This window comes from Labeo rohita, chromosome 3, assembly GCF_022985175.1.
Source record: "Labeo rohita strain BAU-BD-2019 chromosome 3, IGBB_LRoh.1.0, whole genome shotgun sequence".
NCBI classification, from domain to species: domain Eukaryota; kingdom Metazoa; phylum Chordata; class Actinopteri; order Cypriniformes; family Cyprinidae; genus Labeo; species Labeo rohita.
In genome coordinates, this window is record NC_066871.1 from 29,854,685 (window position 1) to 29,874,814 (window position 20,130).

A 20,130-nucleotide genomic window follows, 5' to 3' on the forward strand; every position below is an offset into this window, starting at 1 on the left:
CCAAACTAATACATTCTCAATTGTCATACTCACAGGAGTGCGTGGGTGTGCACAAAGCCCGTGTGCATTCTGGGAAGGCACAGATGACGCTAGCCCTGTTTGGGGGCCTCCAGCGGCTCCGCCCCCATGCGACGGCTGCTGTAGCTGACTGGCTTTTTCTGAGCCCACCCCCTGTGCCATGGGGGGCAGCTGCGTTGCAGGTGGGGCCATAGTGGTCGAAGAGGTGGGGGTGTGGGGCTGGGGGGTCTGGTTACCCGGCAACTGCGGGGGCGTTTGGTGCGGGGCAGGGGTAGGGGTAGGGGTGAGGCTGCGTGCAGGAGAAGGGGAGTTCTGGCGTAACGGAGGACAGTGCGCGAGCAGTCCGGGCTGCTGAGCAGGTGGGGGGAGGTTGGACGGAGGCCCCTGAGGGCCGACAGCAGCTGTGGAGCCCGAGACTGCTGCCTGGGTTTGAGCTACTGGACTACTGACTCCCAGTGATGGTGGAGTGGGCATCTGATTCTAGAGAGAGAGAGAAAACCACAACAATCAAAAATGAGAATTAGATGGGTGCCATTACTAATATATATATATATATATATATATATATATATATATATATATATATATATATATATATATATATAACGTTAATAACACAATTCTCATTTTTGGGTAAGCTATCCCTTTAAATCTTATTAAAGCAGTACGTTTACCTAAAACTATTAGTCATTCATTCACATTAGTCATCATATTGTCTTTCACAATAGAAAAACTTTCACTCTTTTAGCTACCAAAAGACAAATCATATTTAGATGCATTAGAGACAACAAGCTGTACTGAGTAATATGGTATGAATGCATTTTAATAGCTGACCTGTGGCATGGCTCCCTGCCCTGCAGGTTGGTTCAGACCGACTGCACCCTGGCCCAGTCCGGCACCCGTGCCTGGAAACTGGTTTTGCATGTACTGGTTTTGTAACTGGGGTACGTTGGGTTGAGTCATTCGAGGTGTTCCCTGCATACCCATCTAAAAATAAAAAATATAGACTCTGAATAAACACTTAAACCAGTTAAATTAGTTGTCCCTCTTCAGGTCACAAGAAATTTTACCTGATTGAGGTTTGCTCCCATCGGCAGGGGTGGAGTTGCCCTTTGTCCCATTGGCTGTTGCATCCCCACCTGGGGAAACTGATTCATACCTGCACAAGAGATGCACAAAAGTTACAAAAAAAGACAAATACAAAAAAAGTGACTTATTTACAGATGTTCAAAAAAATTGCTTCAACTACAGACCATTTAGTGAGTGTGCCATACCAGCAGGATTCTGCATGTGGTTGACCATCTGATTGGGTCCAGCGGCTTGAACTAAGGACGGATCTGAAAGGGGACCATCTAAGAAACACCAGAACACCCATTACAAAGAGCAAAACCTGATGTGACTGTGTGTGTTTGCACTTTAAAATTTGGTTTAAATTTAAAGGAACAGTCCACCCAAAAATGAAAAAGTGCTGAAAATGTTCAAACCCTCAGGACATCCAAGATGTAGATGAGAATGGAAACAGATTTGGAGTAATTTAGCATTATATCATTTGCTCACCAATGGAACCACTGCAATGAATGGGTGCCGTCAGAATGGGAGTCCAAACAGCTGATAAAAACATCACTATGATCCACAAGTAACCAACACAACTGAAAAGCTGCATGTTTATAATTAGCAAATGCATTTGTTTTTTTTTTTTTTTTTTTTAACTTCAAATAGGTGGTCATATGGGTTTTCAAAAAAATATTTTTTGCAGTTTATAACGTAGCTATCCTTCAATGTAAACAGTCCGCAAAGTTGTTAAACAAAAAAAAAAAAAAAAAAAGTGCATGATAAATAAAGATATTGTTTCTCAAAAAAGTCGACTTGGAGCCGCCTTAACGAGTCATTATATTTTCACTTTTGCCTGTTACCGGTAATATATTAGCATAATCCCCGCCTGCTCACAAAACAGTGTTGCCCGCTGTTTTTCACAGAATCCAGGAGAGTCGTGTCAAAAAAACTTGGATTTTACCCTCAGAACACAATTTTTACCAGGGGACCCACCTCGCAAATGCGATTGGGCTAGTTTTGAGAAGCAATTGAGCGGGTTTTGTTGTAAAAAACCTGGCAACCCTGCTGCAAAATCCAAACACTTTGACTTGCCCACAAACACTTCTGCTAGTTAGTGTGTTTCATGTTGAGAAGATGCTGTGTTCTGAGCTGCGAAATCAAGTTTCTTTTGTTTTCATGGCCGAAAGATGATAATGTGAAGAATCAGCAGTTAAAATTTATTTTTTCCACGATTCCATAGCAATACAACTCAAACTTTTTGTTGTGTGCTTGTCATTTTACCAAGGACTGTTTCTCTAATCTTCGGCAAACGCTTGTCCATGAAAGATAAGGCCGTACCTTTTTGTTTGGACTAACAAGCGTCTCTAAAGCACAACCTGTAAGTACGATTAATGTTATGTGTACATTTTCAGTTGAGTGCGCAAAATATCAAGGTTGTGTTAATATGTGATGTATACCTAGTGCAGCTTTAGGGTTTCAGGTAAACCACAATATTACTGTCTTACTGAAATAGTTCTGATAATTCGCTGTGAACACACTATTTCCTTAGAATGTGTCGATTAATGCAGGCTGTCGTTGTTCTAATTACTTTGTTTAATAATAAAGAACGTAGACATATTTTGGTTTACAAACTGTATTGTTTCATCAGTTAGCACTTGGCTAAAGTATCCACTATTATTGTTTTGTGAAGTGTTTACAGTTTAGCACGTGGGCACGATTTGCTTGCATTATATACGGAACAACCAATCACAACAGACTTGGCCAGCTGACCAGTCAGAGCTGAGTAGGCTTATGGAAGGGAGGAGTTTATAGACCTTAAGCTCAGAACTGCTTCAAATGGATCGTTTCAAAATCATTGCAAAATGATTCTAATATTAAATGTATATCCTGAAAAAATTACAATGTTTTCTGACCTTAGATCTGACCTCCAACACAATATTAAAACACCATATGACCTGCTCTTTAAACCAGTTGCTTCCAAGTCAACTATGCATAATATTGCTTTCTCCAGTCAAAAATTGTGACACGTCAGTGTATTTTGATGTGAGAGGACAACAGACCGTTTCACTGAGAAAGCATTATTATGGATTATGGACTGGTATGTCGGTCAGAAGCGACAGTTTAAAGTTAAAGGAGAAGTCCACTTCCAGAACAACAATGTACAAATAATTTACTCACCCCCTTGTCATCCAAGATGTTCATGTCTTTCTGTCTTCAGTCGTAAAGAAATCATGGTTTTTAAGGAAAGCATTTGAGGATTTTTCTCCGTATAATGGACTTCAATGGTGCCCCTAATTTTTAATTTTTTTTCTAAAATGCAGTTTAAATGCTTCTTCAAAGGGCTCTAAACGATCCCAGCCAAGGAAAAAGGGTCTTATCTAGTGAAACGATCCGTCATTTTTTAAAAAAAAATGTAAATTTGTATACTTTAAGCACAAAAGCTCATGCAACACTAGCTCTGGGATGCGCGTCCACGACACTCCGTACTTCAGAATCACTTCGAAAGGTCACGTGCGACGTAGACGGAACTACAGACCCAGTGTTTACAAAGTGAATGTGCAAAGACTAATGAAGTGCAGGTCAAACGCTGTTTACAAACAAAAAGGTACAATGATGTCGGACGATTCTGAAGTCGTAGGAGAAAATGAGATGGAGTTTTTTTGCCATACCCTATCTTTTTGAGCTGGAGTACACAGATGATGAACTCGAGCAGACCACGTTCAAACAAGACATGGTGGTGCACGTGTGGAAAATGCCAACCATTGCCAACAGAGCAGGAATCTCAATGCTGTCAAGAATGGACCATATCTACTCCATTGTTGGAAAGAATCAGCAAGTCAGGTGGTGAGTTGCATGTGACCTTTCGACGTGATTCTGTAGTACGTAGCGTCGTGGACGTGCATCCCAGAGCTAGTGCTACACAAGCTTTTGTGCTTAAAAAGTATACAATTTTTAATTTAAAAAAAAAAAAAAATGATGGGATCATTTAGAGCCCTTTGAAGCTGCATTTAAACAGCATTTTCAAAGTTAAAAATCAGGGGCACCACTGAAGTCCATTATATGGAGAAAATGAAATGCTTTCCTTATAAACCATAATTTCTTTACAGCTGAAGACAGAAAGACATGAACATCTTGGATGACAAGGGGGCGAGTATATTATTTGTAAATTGTTGTTCTGGAAGTGGACTTCTCCTTTAAAACGCCTTGGTGGATTTTTTTATTACAAACATGCAGCTTTTTACTTCATAGAATGTTAATCAATGGACTGGAGTGGACTGGATTATTATGATGTTTTTATCAGCTATTTGGACTCTCATTCTGACGGCACCCATTCCCTCCAGTGAGCAAGTGATGTAATGCTACATTTCTCCAAATCCGTTCCAATGCAGAAACTCATCTACAGCTCGGATGGCCTGAGGATGAGTACATTTTCAGCATTTTTTTATTTTTGGGTGAACTATTCCTTTAAAGCCCAGTGCTTGCAGGTGTGTATGTGTACGTACTAGGCGGCTGTGCCTGATTCATGCCGGCTGGTGCCTGAGGTAGAGCACTGTTGGGCATGCCAGGCTGAGCTGGCATCATACCCTGCTTCTGCAGTCTGGTTCTCCTCTTCTCCTCCAGCTCCTTCTGAATCTTGTAAATCTTCTCCGCCAACAAGTGGTAATACTCCGCCTGGAAGAGATAAACATTCACAAGGACTATCAGTCTTCCAATTCGTTTTAAACAGTTCAGTATTTTTCATGCAGCTTTTAGCAAAGACCGGAAAATTAATGGACGTATCAGATCTTGGTAGGACGAGGTTTTCCAGCGCTCTGTCCAATGCTAGACTGTGACAGCTGCGTCATGGGTAAAATGTGAGGAATCAAGTGATTCTGTGAATTCACTTAGATATTTACTAAATATAACCCACAGACATGAGACCATGCAAGCATTCTCTTACCCTGCTGTTTGCAGATTCGTACATGTCGCCTTCCACTTTGCGAGCGTAAGCTACAAGGTTTTCCATCCGCCGATCCTTCAGTGCTGCAGGGTCTGGAGTGGGGAAGATGGCCTGCACACTACTCACACACACACACAAGACACACGTAACAGAGTGAGTGCACGAAATTAAACAGCACCCTATGGGTGACTTCCAAGTTTTTAGATAAGGATTTTAAATCATTTTATGCAGAGTAAGTTCACAAAGAGCAATTTGCATTAAATCAGTGCTATTTTAATATCACTAAGATTCTATTATAGTTTTTATTTATGAAAGATCCTATTATAGTTTTTACTCATGAAAGATTCTATTATAGTTTTTATTATTTTGAAAGAGCTTTTATTTTTGTATTTTCCATTTTCATTTTCATTTCTGTTAGTTTCAGTAAGTTTTTGTCTGTACATTTTTTATGATTTTTTTTATTTAAGTTTTATATTTGGTTATTTTAGTACATCAGCTTAAAAAAAAAAAAGAGAAATGCTGCCCTGACAGCTAGCTGAAATAAAATGTTGCATTTTGGATATTTTATTTTATTTCAGTTAACATTTATATAATGTAGCAATTTTTGTTTCAGTTTTAGTTAGACATTTTAACAACTATTACAAAAATATTTTGAGTTAAGTATAAACAGACACATTTGTAACAACATACACTATTATTCAAAAATGTACTTAATACTTTTATTCACATATTAAATTGATCAAATGTGACAGTAAAGACATTTATAGAGATGCACCGATTGCAATTTTCATGGCCAATTCCAATTTCCGATTTTTTTTTTTGTAAGTGTGACCTACAAATACAGATTTTAGCAGATTCTGATTGATTTTCTAAGAACTATAATTGAGAGCATATACAAAAAACAAAAATCTCTATTTTTTTCACTGCAAAAAAAAAAAAATGCTTAATAAAAATTTATTAAACATTACAACTCCCCCAGTCTGGACTAAGTTACAGACATTCTATATAAATGCATTTACACTGCAAAATTTCAAATGCATAAATAATTATATAAGATTGATGTTTTAAATATTTTTTTAAACATGCAAATAAGAAAGTTGGGGAAAATGCAACAATACTTTTAAATATGAAACCAAACCACCAGTAGGTCATTTATTCAGCCGATTTGTTTAAGGGTCCAAACCGATTCATTCAGAAATGAGGCAAGTGACAGTCTTTTATGAATGGGTTTCTAAATCTTTGACAGTAATGAAAAACCGCTATGTTGCTCGGAGATACGCAGCAGTTCTGCTGTGGCTTTGATTATAGTCACAAAAACAGCCAATATTGTTTCTAAAATGTAAGTCACTTCATTTTAACTTTTGAACTACTATGGTATAAAATCAGTGTCACATTGCAATTATATTTGTGTTAAACATCATCTTGGTTGGGCAATGCTGCGTACATAAACCATATATTCAAAATTTTTTTTCCTATCGCACTATGCGTCTATAACTTTCTACAAGTGCTGTTACGCTTGTTGATTTCCAGGCCAGTCCAGGCCAGTCCAGTAGAATCAAGCGGAAAATCGGCTAATTCCGGTCCATGGCATCTTTAGACATTTATAATGTTACAAAGGATTTCTATGCTAGTTTTTTGGACTTTCAATTCATTTAATGGTAATGTGTGTGTGTGTGTATGCGTATATATATAAAAAGACCTAAAGTCATTCATTTTCAATGAGAGTTGGTGCTTTCTGATGACATACAACAGTGACTTTTAGCTGTCTTTATGCAAATGAGCAGTGATGTGATTCGGCGGACGGCCAATTAGAGTGCAGAGTGTAATCCACCACCTGGTTCAGCTGGACACAGTGATCAAGCAGGAATGTCTACTAGTAACTAGCAATTATTTCATGTTAACACCCTTTCAATTGTATTCATTTATCATAATTTAAAATTCCCCAACCATAATTCTGCTCTTTCTACATCCATTTCTAATAATCGATCTATAAAGTCACAGACTGTGTGTTAGCATATCACTCACAGTTTGTGTACGAGGTGATTGCGGAGGTCCTGTGTGATGTCTTCATGCCAGCTCTTCCTCATTCCTGCAGAGGGGGGAGCGGCTGTCGCTGCAGAACCCATGTTACCAACACCAGAGCTGTCATTCATCAGACTGCAACAGAGAGAGAAATCAAACATCAACATAAAGCTTTCGCTGACCAATCCTTTTAAACCAGGCCTGGTCCACTGAGCCGCAGTGATGTTCAGTACCTCTGAGCCGTCATGTTCCTGTGCAGCATGCCGTCAGGCAGCATTCCTGGATGCTGATTCGTCATCGGAGTGCCGACTCCACCGTTCACTCCCATTGAGTTCCCACCTGCTGGGGCACACAGTTTAAGACGTTTTAAGGATGTGCACTTCCTGACTAGTTTTTGCACTGAAAACAAACTACATGTATGATTAATAATGAATAGGGATGTTACGATATTATCAATATCGTAAAATCGCGATAGCAAAACTGTCTCAATATTATCATGGCCACATGATGATATTAAACAATAGGTCAAAAAGTGTAGTTTTTAAAATATATTTAAACTCCTTATTTTAACATAAAAGGTCTTTAAAGATTTTGATAAGATTTTGATCATATCCCCTACCCATATTTGCATTGTATCTGCTTGGTTTGCTGTAAATGCCGCTCCACACAAACTCTGCCAAACATCTTACCATCTTATGTTTATCTTTAGTAAGTCACTTTGGATAAAAGAGTATTGTAAATACATAAATTATTATTATTATAGTCATGTTGATATATAAATCACAAAATTGACCAAATTTTGAAGCCTTACCAAAAAGTGCATCAAACCTTTATTTATTTATTTATTTTAAGCGCATTTTAAAATTGCGACCAGTTACATTTTTCCCCCCAAAATCGTGGAGCCCTAACTACACTATGCTGTATTGAAATACTACGATTTTCCCAGTCTGATCCTTTAGTGAAGGTGTACCTTTTTGGTTCTAGACTAATAAATAGTGGATATACATTAGAGAAAAAAGCTTATGTAAACTCTCACCTATATTGTTGAGTGTCCTCATGCCGGATTGAGCAGGTACAGAGGTCTGCTGATTCTGATTGGATGCCTGGTTGCCCTGGTAGGTGAGTCCAAGGGCGGCGTACGCCCTTTCAATGGAGCTTGGGTCAATCTGACTGGGAGGGTTTAAGTTTGGGGTTGAAGGCTGGCCGCCGGGTAACGACCCACCTAATGGACCACCCATGCCCATCCCAGCACTTCCCAGCAGAGCTAAAGAGAAAGGATGAGATATCAAACAATTTTTAAATATTAAATATGTTGATATTGTATTATGTGAATGTAATAGAAGTAATAGAATGTCTTAAGAAATGTCAATGGAATCCAGTACAGTTTCATTTTATGGGTGAAAACAGCTGAAACATTCTTCGAAATATCGTTTGCGCTGGACAGGAGAAAGGATGAGTAGTATTTGTGCGTATTAACTCACACTGCTGGTTTCTTTTGTCCCCGGCGCTTTTAAGCGGCAGGCAGACGGGACAGTCATGCCGCGTGCAGTTCTTCCAGTGAGAGATGATCTGCCTGGAGGACGCGCAGTGAGCCACTGCAGAAGAACACACAAGCATTTAAGATGCCGTATTATCTTGTTTATGTGTGGGAAACTAAAATGTGATTGAAAGAATATGAATAGGTGGCAATGCTCACCCTGGCAGGATTTGCCGGCCTGACAGTGCGTCATGTGATTAAGGACGTTCTTCATGGTTCTGCAGTGGGGCAGGTTGCACTGGCGGACCTCTCCATTGGCCTGCTCTCTGCGATGGCACTTGTGAGCGTGAAGTAACAGCACCAGCTGCTGCTGAATGAGTTTACGCTTCTCTGGGTCCGCTGCAGGGGGCGCCGCCGCCCCGCCTGGGCCCGATACGCCACCCACCACACCTGAGCTCTGCTAGAGACAGACAGAAAGGAGGTTTTCAAGGGGCAAGATTTCATGTTCTTGCTGCTGCAGTGTGTTAAAGATCAGAGAATTAGCTGGAGTTTGCATTAGAAAAGACAGCAGCATACACGGTACCATTCACATTTGTTTGATCAAAAATACAGTCAAAAAAGCCAATACTGTGAATCATTATTACAATCTAAAATAACAGTTTTCTGTTTTTGGATGTAATTTATTCCTGTGATATTAAAACTGAATTTTCAGCATCATTACTTCATTACTTCAGTCTTCAGAGACTTCTGATCTGACGTTCAAGAAACATTGCTATCCATATTAAAAACAGCTGTGTTGATTCATATTTTTGGGAAAACTGTGATCTAAATGCAAAACCTGTACACTTTTTTTTACACTTTTTAACATTATGAATGTATAGATTCTGCGGAATAGTTTTAATATGGTTAAATGTGTTAATACGGAGTATACTGCAATTCAAGCAAACCAGCCAGAAATTACTTGTATATTTAAAATAAACAAAATTTATTCAAAAGAAGGAATGTACCAACATTTTGGCTGTCGAAAACATTCTGAAGAAACTGAAACTTCCAGATCAGATAACTGTAACTGTGGCCACGTACACACTGCAAGTTTCAGGAGTGACAGCCGCATTAAATGAGGGAGTGAGTGCTGTAAATTATCGTCCATTTGTGTACGGAATAGTGAATAAGAATTTAGCCATTTGGTATCTGCCATTTTTTGGCTTAAAACATGTGCTGTGTTTTGTTTATGCTCGGGAGGCTGCTTTAGAGAGTGCTGTCTTGTAGTGTTGCCATGTCCACATATTTGCAAGCGCTTTTATGCATGTTGTTTGGTCTTAGCTCATCAAGCCAGGCACTTCATGGAGTTAATAAAGTGGTCTGTTGTGGATGATTTTTTTTTTGGTGTTACAAAACAAACATTTGGGTGTTTCAGTGTTTTTTGTGCTTGTCCTTGTGTTTTTTTGTTATATAAAGATCTGGAAACATTGACACTAAGGTTAAAGTTACAACTTCTTATACTTTATTTTCTTGCATCTCACATACAGACGAAGACACATTTCTGATGCACGTTTAAATTAACAGCTGGTTGTTCAGTTCAGTTCCGTACACACTGCATACAGAACTCGATTAAGGAGTAAAAGGTGAACTGACAACAGAATTTATCTGCAGTGTGTACGTGGATAATTTTTGACATATTTAACTCAGAAGTCCTTGTCCCTGCAGATCCAATTTTTACCGCTTAAAAAAATCAGCTTGTGAGCACTATTGTGTTCTGCACATACATCAGTAAAACAAGAATAGGGTCTCGTGAAATCAGTTTTATTTTTTCCCAAATTCTGTTTTAAATTTTCTAGACTCTAGAATAGTTTTAAAGGTCTAATTAATTGAAATCCTGAAACGTACACAATTTAACAGCAATTTATTAACAGTTGAATAAAAAATATATTTTAAGGCCCTAAGAATTTTTTTTGACCTTTTTAATTCTGTTTTCTGGATTCCATTTTAAAGGAGTAGTTCACTTTCAAAACAAAAATTTACAGATAATTTACTCACCCCCTTGTCATCCAAGATGTTTATGTATTTGGTTCTTCAGTTATAAAGAAATTGTGTTTGAGGAAAACATTTCAGGATTTCTCTTCTTATAATGGACTTCTATGGTGCTCACTAGTTTGAACTTCCAAAATGCAGTTTAAGTGCAGCTTCAAAGGGCTCTATACTATCCCAGTCGAGGAAGAAGGGTCTTATCTAGCGCAACAATTGGATATTTTATAAATCAATTGACAATTTATATACTTTTTAACCTCAAATGCTCATCTTGTCTAGCTCTGCGTGAACACTGTGTATTCCGGTTCATGACAGTTAGGATATGTTGAAAAACTCCCATCTCATTCTCTCGTACAACTTGAAAATCGTCCTACATCGCTGCAGAAGTACCAAACCAGTGTTTACAAAGTGAATGTCAAAGAAGATCAAAAATGTAAAACAGCAATGTAGGACGACTTTGAAATTGGAGGAGTTTTTTGACATACAACGGTCTTAAACCTGGAATACACGGAGTACACGCAGAGCTAGACAAGATGAGAATTTGAGGTTAAAACGTATATAAATTGTAAATTTTATTAGGAAATAACCAATCATTTTGATAGATAAGACCCCTCTTCCTCGGCTGGGATCGTTTAGAGCCCTTTGAAGCTGCTTTTAAACTGCATTTTAGAAGTTCAAACTCACGGGCACCATTGAAGTCCACTATATGGAGAACATTCCTGAAATGTTTTCCTCAAAAAACAATTTCTTTACAACTGAAGAAAGAAAGACATGAACATCTTGGATGACAAGGGGGTGAGCAAATTATCTGTACATTTTTGTTCTGGAAGTGAACTTCTCCTTTAATGGCTTCAATAAAGTTTCTATTTGTGACAAGACAATAGTTTTTTCTCAAAAGAAACGGTAAAATGCTCATGAAGTGACTCTGAGAGAAACTCCAGAAATTATGTGTACGTTCATGTACTCGTATATTGAGGTGACAAAGACTGAAAACACAGCGAGTGTCACAGTCAGTACGTGTATAGTAAGCGAAACCGCACATCTGTGCCATTGATTCACACAGAGACACACAGAACATGAAGGATTCATATTCAAATTGTATTTTTTTTTAGTATTTTCATTTTGTCTTTCAGTCCAGTGATTCCAGAATTTTCAGTAGTGGATGACAAATTTTCATTGCAATGCACCACTATTAAAAGCATTTTTTTAACATTAAAACTAAATGAAAATGGGGTTAATGATGTGTGGAATTTCATAAACAATGGATTTTCAAATTGCGCAAAAATCTGGGGAAACAAATTTTGTGACTACCCATAAATAATCAGTCAACAAGTTATGTATCTGTGGGATGAACCACTGGATGAGGTCTGAGGGGAAATGATAACTGAAGCCTCTTGCTGGCCAGTTAGAGAAGGAATTAAATCCCTTCAGTCAAAGAGGGTCAGGGAACATGTGTGGATGTGGTTCTCTCACCATGCCGCCCATGTTCTGCCCATGCTGAGGTTTCTTGTCCATGTTAAACTGGTTAATGCTGTTGGGTTGACCCGCTTTGTTTTGGAGCTGAGGCCCAAGAGACTGTCCTCCGCACTGGCCATACGAGCCACCGTAGGGGCCTGGAGCGCCCATCATTCCCATCTGAGAGAAAAAAAAAGCAAAGAAAAACTTTGTCAAGAATGAAAATGAGCTAGTTTATCAGTCTCGAAGATTCCAGTTATGACAGAACCTGATCCATCATCCTGGGCAGAGTCATAAACAATCAACGATGAGCTGAAAAAAAAAAAAGTGTTAAGTGAATATTAACAGCAAAACAAGCAAATGAACATCAATAGATGAGAATCAATCATTCATTCTGTTTGACGCTCACATTCTCATTGTTTACTTACAGTACGCATATAATGTTAGTGACACCGCGGTATCAATTCTGCAAAATAAACCTCAATACAGCTGCTAAAAATCTTGAACCCAGCAAAACAACAAAGAAAATGTCATTCCCTCTTTTTTCTGCCCATTTCCTGCGGTCCAGGTTGTGCAATCGCCTGTGAATCAACAAAATGGTGCGCACAGTTCCTCGTACGAGGGAGTAGAAAAGGTTTTTCAAACGGAGGTCTGTTTCACTGTGAAGGATCACATCACATTCAAACCAAGAAACATCACAAGCTATTTCTTTTCAGTTGAATAGTCTATTTCACTACCTGGTTTCTAACTACACAAAAAATGAACTAATAATTGTGGTTTTAAAGTAGGGGAATACATTGAAGATAACTAATCAGATTTGTCTTGATGATGAAACCCAGATTTTTTTTTTTGTTTTTTAAATCAAGCAACCAACAATAAATACTACACAAGTCATTTTACTCAAGTTATGAAGTCTGAAAATAAGAAAACTTGGCCTTTAAAAGTCATAAATCCTGAGAACTCTTCGTTTGACCTTTAATATTAAATATTAGGTTCTCTCTAAAGCAACTTATAGCCATAAAGTCTGGACACAGGACTGAAAGGTGTGTGACAGCATCAGAACATTGCACTTTTTGTTGTTAGTGTGCTTTTTGCTCCATAAAATAGTTTGCCAACTGTTGAAACAGGAAGTTGGGACTGAAGAGCTTAAGGGCTCACACCTTTTGTAAAAAAATAATAATAATAATTTATTAAAAAATAATTAATTAATTAATTAATTAAAAACTTTTTTTAAAAAGAACCTTTGTGAAAAACAACTCATGTTTGTTTAAAATAATATTAAATTAACAACATTCAATTATATAAATACAGTTAATTAAATATATATTTATTGTAATTAACAATAAGACCAAAATTAAATAGATATGAGAAAATCTGGAGTCCTTTTTTATTATTTATTGTTTTTTTTTTTTGTTTTTTGTTTTTTTGCTCTCTCTCTTTTAAATGTTTTTATACATTTGAGCCTTTTATTTTCTTATGCTAACAAGGCTGCATTTATTTGATTAAATATTGTGAAATATTACAATTTTAACTAACCGCTTTTCATTTGAATACATTTTAAAATATAAAATATTCCTCAGATGGCAAAGATGAACTTTTATCATCATTACTCAGGTCTTTAATGTCACACGTCCATCAGAAACCATTTTAATATGCTAATATGTTTTAATATGTCAAAACCAGTTGTGCTACATAATATTTTTGTGGAAACTTGATCTTTTTTTTTCAGAATTCTTAAATAGAGATTTCAAAAGAACAGCATTTAGTTTAAATATAACTTTTATAACATAATATTGTTACATTATATTACATTAAATTCAGTCCTTGAAAAATCTTAAAAATATTTTTTTTTTTTAAAAATTAAAATTTTACTGACCCCAAATTAAATAGCTCATTCACTCAAAAACACATCAGTTCACAGATGTATAATGAGAAATAAAACAAAGTTAACCAAGTTAACCTTAAAGCTTCAAGCAAAACCCTTTTTGCATGCAGTTCATTGGCGCGCACAGAATTATTATATTGACACGCGTTTGTTCACACGTTACCTTGTTCACTGCTCCTGGTTGCTGCGGTCTCATTGTGGCCTGTGCCATCTGCTGCCCTGCGTTCTGCTGCTGCAGAGCATCGGGCAGCATGTTCCCGTTACCAACCATGCCCGCATTCATGTTCACATTGGCGTAGCCCATTCTAGGTGCACCATTCATCATTTGCCCTCCCATCATGCTCTGCGGCTGTCCGTTCCCTTTCTGGGTGCCCATCATGCCCCGGTTTAGTCCCGCCACCATGCCAGGCTGCGGCATCATGCCAGGCTGCTGCTGTTGAGGGCCACCCAGTCCCTGAGTAACCGGGGTGCCGCTCAGACCTCCCATCATCCCCAAGGAGGGTGCGTTACCGGGGTTGCCGGCGGCCGTGGAGGTGGATGGAGGGGCGCCAGGGCGGAGAAGCTCAGAGAGGTGCTTGTGTTTGGCCGCCGTGTCCTGGCCCGAGCCGCCCAGGGGGCCCGACATCCCTCCTCCACCCAGACTGGTGTGTAACTGGCCGGGGTCCATCCCGTTAGAAAGGCCCAGGTCGGAGGAGTTAATGAGCTCGTCCGGGAGGTCATGCTCCAGGTCAAATAGAGAGCCAAAATCTGAAAAAAAAAAGGCGAAAAGAGACTTTACTCAGGTTGTTAGTCACAGAATAACTAGATACATTAGAGAATAATTATAGAAGGCCCAAAAAATTTGACGTTTTAAGCAAAGCCACAGCAGAGGAAACCATGTTTTACCCTACTTGTGAGTTTTCACATTGAGTTGGTTGGCGTTTAAACACCATTCCAGCTTCCTTGGCGAATAACGAATCGAAATAGCATAAGAGACATTTAAAAACTGTTTTTAGACAGAATTTAATAAGATGAGATGACGTAATACTTAAACACAACAAGTGCACAACACATCTGTAATACATCGGGAGGTTGGACAAGCGACGGGCTGATCCATCACTCTACAGCACGAAATCTAGACAAATTGACGAAAGCGCGACTGAACGAATCTCATGCAACAGTTTACCGCAGCTCCCGTGATGAGAGAAAGACTGAGATTATCGGCTCACAGGAGAGCAGTATGCAGTAGAGCCGGTGTGCACGTCCTAATGGTTCATACTAATAAAAAACACATGGCATGGCATAACAATGGACAAGCGGTGGGACAAAATGGGGGCCTTTTCCTACATAATGGCAGGTCCTGATAACAGCAACACACCGACAACTAATAAATGCAACATACTCTACATATGAAGCAAACAAACTTTTGAGTGCAGTCTTCACATTAGTGATCGATACATGTGAACCTGGACCACAAAACCGGTCTTAAGTAGCACGGGTATATTTGTAGCAATAGCCAACAATACATTGCATGGGTCAAAGTGATCGATTTTTCCTTTTTTGCTAAAAATCATTAGGATATTAAAAAGGATAAGTACAGATCATGTTCCATGAAGATATTTTGTAAATTTCCTACCGTAAATATATCAAAACTTAATTTTTGATTAGTAATATGCATTGCTAAGAACTTCATTTGGACAGCTTCAAAGGCGATTTTTCTCAGTATATAGAATTACAGATTTTAAAGTAGTTGTCTCTCAGCCAAATATTACATATCCTATACAAATATACATTTTGATTTGTTTTAAAGTCTCAGTACAACCCTTTTTATGGATAGGTGAGAGTGCGCCCCCTTAATTTATATTTAAAGGATAATTTATTTAATTCACGCACATTTTTAAAAGACGCAAATGAGAAAAGTGACAGCATTAGCCTATTTCATGCTAAAACATTTTGCATGTTTTTTTTTTTTTTTTACACATCTATAGAATATTTCTAAAAACTTTTTAACTTGACTTAAATATTCTGAATATTAAAATAACCATCTTACGCCTAGTTTATGGGTTCATCTTTAGGTCACTGCAGATAGTGTGCAGTAAAAATTAAAAAAAAAAGGATTTAATTTAAAGTATTAGCTGTACAAACAGTAATTTCTTATTGCCAAGATGACAACATGAACAGTGGTGCAACTTACCCCAATTTCCTCAAACTTGTTTTTAGTTATTAAAAGCTTTTTTTAATTAGATAAATATATCACCCTGGACCACAAAACCAGTCATAAGTAGCACAGGTATATTCGTAGCAATAGCCAACAATACATTGCATGGGTAAAAATGACTGAGTTTTCTTTTATGCCAAAAATCATTAGGATGTTAAGTAAAGATCATATTCCATGAAGTTATTTTGTAAATTTTCCACCGTAAATATATCAAAGCTTAATTTTTGATTAGTGACAGGCTATGCATCGCTAAAAACTTCACTTGGACAACTTTAAAAGGTGATTTTCTCAATATTTTGATTTTTTTGCACCGTCAGATTCCAGATATTCAAACAGTGGCATCTCAAACAAATCCTGTCCTATCCTAAGAAACCACACATCAATGGAAAGCTTATTTATTTGGCTTTTAAGACGATGCATAACTCTCAATTTAAAAAAAGTGACCCTTGTGACTGGTTTTGTGCTAAATCAAATCTATCTTACTTGCAACTGTGAAATTATAAATGCATAAATAGATAATATATTAGCATAACAGTCACCATCTGCTTTGTTAAGTTCAGTATCAGCCATTTAAAAAAAACAAACAAAAAAAAAAAATGTTACTGGTGGACCACTAGAGTTCAGACATTATGCCCTGACGTTCACTTGCAGACACACTGTAAAAAAGCTGTATAAACCAGTGTAAAATGATTTGCTGGTTTTGACCGCTCAGGCCTGTTTAAGAAGGGTCTTGGACACTTTTCATCTGACCAAACCACCTTAAGCTGGTTGAAATACAGAGAAAACAAACAGATGAAGTAGCTTCTGTGGCTCGGTGGTGTTTAGAAACTCGCAGACGCTGGTTTGTCAACTATGCAGTACGCACTACACGTAAACCAACTTGAAAAGAAACACCTCTGGCGTCTCAAAGTGCTGTAGACTTGACTCGCAACCGTGTGTCAGTAAAACGACGTGATTTATAACATGTTCCTGTCGAGTATTCCTTCGCCTGACAAGCTCAAAATGCATCACCTCATAAACCTTTGACACCAAGCCCAGCTCATAACGCCGAACAAAGCGAAAAGTTTGTGTAACGCACACCCGGAAAAACACTGCATACTATTTTGCACACTCAGATGACCACGCACAAACAGTATTGTAACACACCTCATCAACTTCAAATGAAAACACGGCGCAAATTAGCCTGCTAGCTATCCCTGCTAAGTTATTTAAATACCGGGAGGCGACGCAAACAAACAAACAAACGAACCCAACAAAAGAAAGCTTTTGAAAACGCACGTCGAGTGTGTTTTTCCAGCGTGCAGGCGTGAGAGTGGCCGCACACCGCAGCGCGTGAAACATGATTATTTACCGTTTCCATCACTCGCAGAGACCGACAGAGCCGGGGAAGACAATTTAGGCCTCTTAGCTGAAGGCGGACCGGATTCCAGCACATTATCGGCCATAGTTTTCCTCCGGTTTAGTGTTTAAAGCATATATCCCGCGTAGGATAGCCCTTCCTGTGCAGTCGCGACGAAATCTCTCCTCGTTCACGAACTCCGGACGGATTCCCGTTTCCCTTTCATGGGACGATACATGCATGCAATGCAATGCAATGCAACGCTTCAATGTTCAGTCCACCTTTAATGCTCCCTTTTAAGATTTTCTAGTCTTTAGTTCCTCAAAGTATATTGGTGAAGGGAGGGACAGACGGTCATGCAAGCTCGCCGCAAACTCACGTAGCCTCCTCGGCGACTGAGCAATTTTCCCGAGATTTATCCCCGCTGCTTGCATCCGTCTTTTCCGCCATTGTCGGCGGCGAGCTGAAGTGTTGGGCTTTTTTTTTAAGGCGTTGTGTACGAGAAAGCGAACTCGCTCCGGTGCGGCTTCATGCAATGCTTACGAGCAAACACTAAGATTCACAATTACGTCTGTCTTTGCATTGCAGCATGTGCGATTCTCAGCCAGCATCACTTTATTTAAAAGATTTTAAAAGTCCATCATGCTCGTCAGAATTGACACGGATGTTTGAATCTCCTTCATCAAAGTCTTTATTTCCTCCCAAGTAATTAAGAACAAATAAATACTTGAAAAATGGCAATATAATTAAACAATCATATGCGTGTAAAAGTTCCTTTCATCCTCTTTGCGGAATAAATAACAGGGTAAATGTGCATCCAAGGGCTGTAATGACGAGCTCCCACTTTAGATGATGCCAAGCAACTTGCATGTGTGTCCACGTCTTAGTATTTTGCAACAACACTTCAAAGTGTCAAGTTAAATGGTTTATTGTGCATTCGCGTCTGAATATGGTTCGTGCGCCCTCTGTGTGAATGTGTCCACTGCACGAGTTAAAAGTGTTCTGACCATTGCTTCACGAGACCACCCTGCACTGCGCACAGCTTATGCATGCAAAGAAATGATTTCAAAAGTGTCCGTCTAATGGACGGAACACGCATGCGATCGCTCGTTCGTCTGAAGTGCAAGAAGATGTTGTCTCGCAGTCCGCGGTGCACGAGCTAAAGAATGGGAATCGAGTGAAGTTGGTCAATGCATATGCACTGACACATCAAGCAAATAAGAATAATTTGTCACTGCACGAAGAGCCTTGCGGAGCATTAAGAAAGAGCGAGAGGAACAGGCAGCGGGTCGAAAATAGCGTGAACCGAACCGAGGTGGGCTTCAGTAACATTTGGGGTCTGAAGCATCTGCCGATCCGGGTGATATTGCCAGCTGCACCCCCCAAAATCTGGGGGTCCTCAAACCCCTTTCATAGGCTTTGTGATGCTGTGAACCCCCCTGCGCGTTCATCCCTTTTAAATTTCTCCCTTCTCTTGCACAGTTCCTGCAATTTTCGCCACTTTCGCTGTCGTCCGCCTGCAACCGGCGATGTAATTTCACAGATATTCCCACTTCGTGACGCTGTTATTTTCCTTTTCCCCTGACGAGCTTCCCTTCGTTTAAATGTATTGCCCTCTTCCGCCTCTCCGCTTCGTTTCAAAAAAGAACAGCAAAAGAAAGGAAAAACCAGTCTGCTCTTTGATTCCTACACGGGAGAATCTATAATCTCCCTCCGCTGCCTCCGCGAATCGTCCGGGCTGCGTTTTTATCCGGTCTGGATCCGCGAGGACGGAGCCGGCGGCGCTCGGAGTCGCAGTGGTCGGCGCTCGAGTGGCTTTTTTTTCGGTCGCTCCTGCCTCCTTCACTCTCTCCGCACAAACAAAATGGCGGCTTGTTGTTTCTACTCCTCTGGCTGGGGGGAGGGAAGGTTGGAGGTGCGGTAACATTAGTAAAGGGGGGTGGAGGGGGAGATGGCGATCGGGATTTCCCGGACAGTGCTGTTTCCGTACTGTTCCGTCGGAGTTGCGACTGTTCTGGGCGGGTGCGAGACGGGGTCCAGCATCATCAGATGATGGAGTCACTAGTAGTGAAATGATGATGCCCACCTTCTGACTCGCTGAGCAAAATAGTGCTTCACTTGGCTTCGCTAGCTGGAGGGACAGTCAGCCTCCTCGGAAGACACCCAGGGGTCAAGTGCCCTATATTGAGGTGCAATAGTGGTAGAGGCCAGAACAAGCAGTGACATTTTATTTTTTTTTTTGGAGCTCATACCAAGTCATCTCAGTTCCTCAAAGCGTGAGCTGCCAAACTACAGAGTGTTTTTGAACATCATAGGCATGTCGATAGTCAGCTTAGCTCAAAAACATTGCTGAACTAGCCATTTTTTGATCACTTCTTTAGCTAGTCAGGCTGGAAGACCACCTGACTAACCAGCTTGGCCAGGTTTAAACCCGCTAACCAGCATAGATTGGATTTAGTTTCGTTTTTTCTAGCAGAGAACCAAGAAAACAGACTATGTAGCCTGCATTTTTGGCATCATAAACATATTCAGAGTGAATTCAGCTAAAGAAACTTCAAAAATTAGTGAGCTACTTACCTAGACAGTATTTCTGGACGTTGTATGCACTTTAAGAGCTCAAAAACTTGACAATGTAACTGAGCATAACCACATTACAAGTCTTCTCAGCTTTGGGAACTGAATATGTAGCCAGCATTTTGGACATCGTAAACATGTT

The 20,130-nt window shown here is 39.4% G+C and overlaps 1 protein-coding gene across 1 annotated transcript in view; it reads right to left on the bottom strand.

The window, feature by feature from the left end:
- The window catches only part of ep300b (E1A binding protein p300 b), a 43,968-nt gene extending 24,392 nt beyond the window's left edge, over positions 1-19,576 (bottom strand). Inside the window, 14 exon segments of the mRNA XM_051106765.1 lie at positions 34-498; positions 853-1,005; positions 1,089-1,177; positions 1,293-1,370; positions 4,575-4,743; positions 5,012-5,129; positions 7,037-7,168; positions 7,267-7,372; positions 8,070-8,297; positions 8,515-8,628; positions 8,730-8,970; positions 12,012-12,173; positions 14,042-14,625; positions 17,427-19,576. Of these exon segments, the coding sequence (XP_050962722.1) occupies positions 34-498; positions 853-1,005; positions 1,089-1,177; positions 1,293-1,370; positions 4,575-4,743; positions 5,012-5,129; positions 7,037-7,168; positions 7,267-7,372; positions 8,070-8,297; positions 8,515-8,628; positions 8,730-8,970; positions 12,012-12,173; positions 14,042-14,625; positions 17,427-17,520 (2,733 nt within the window). The 5' untranslated portion in view covers positions 17,521-19,576.
- Between the last annotated feature and the right edge of the window lie 554 nt (positions 19,577-20,130).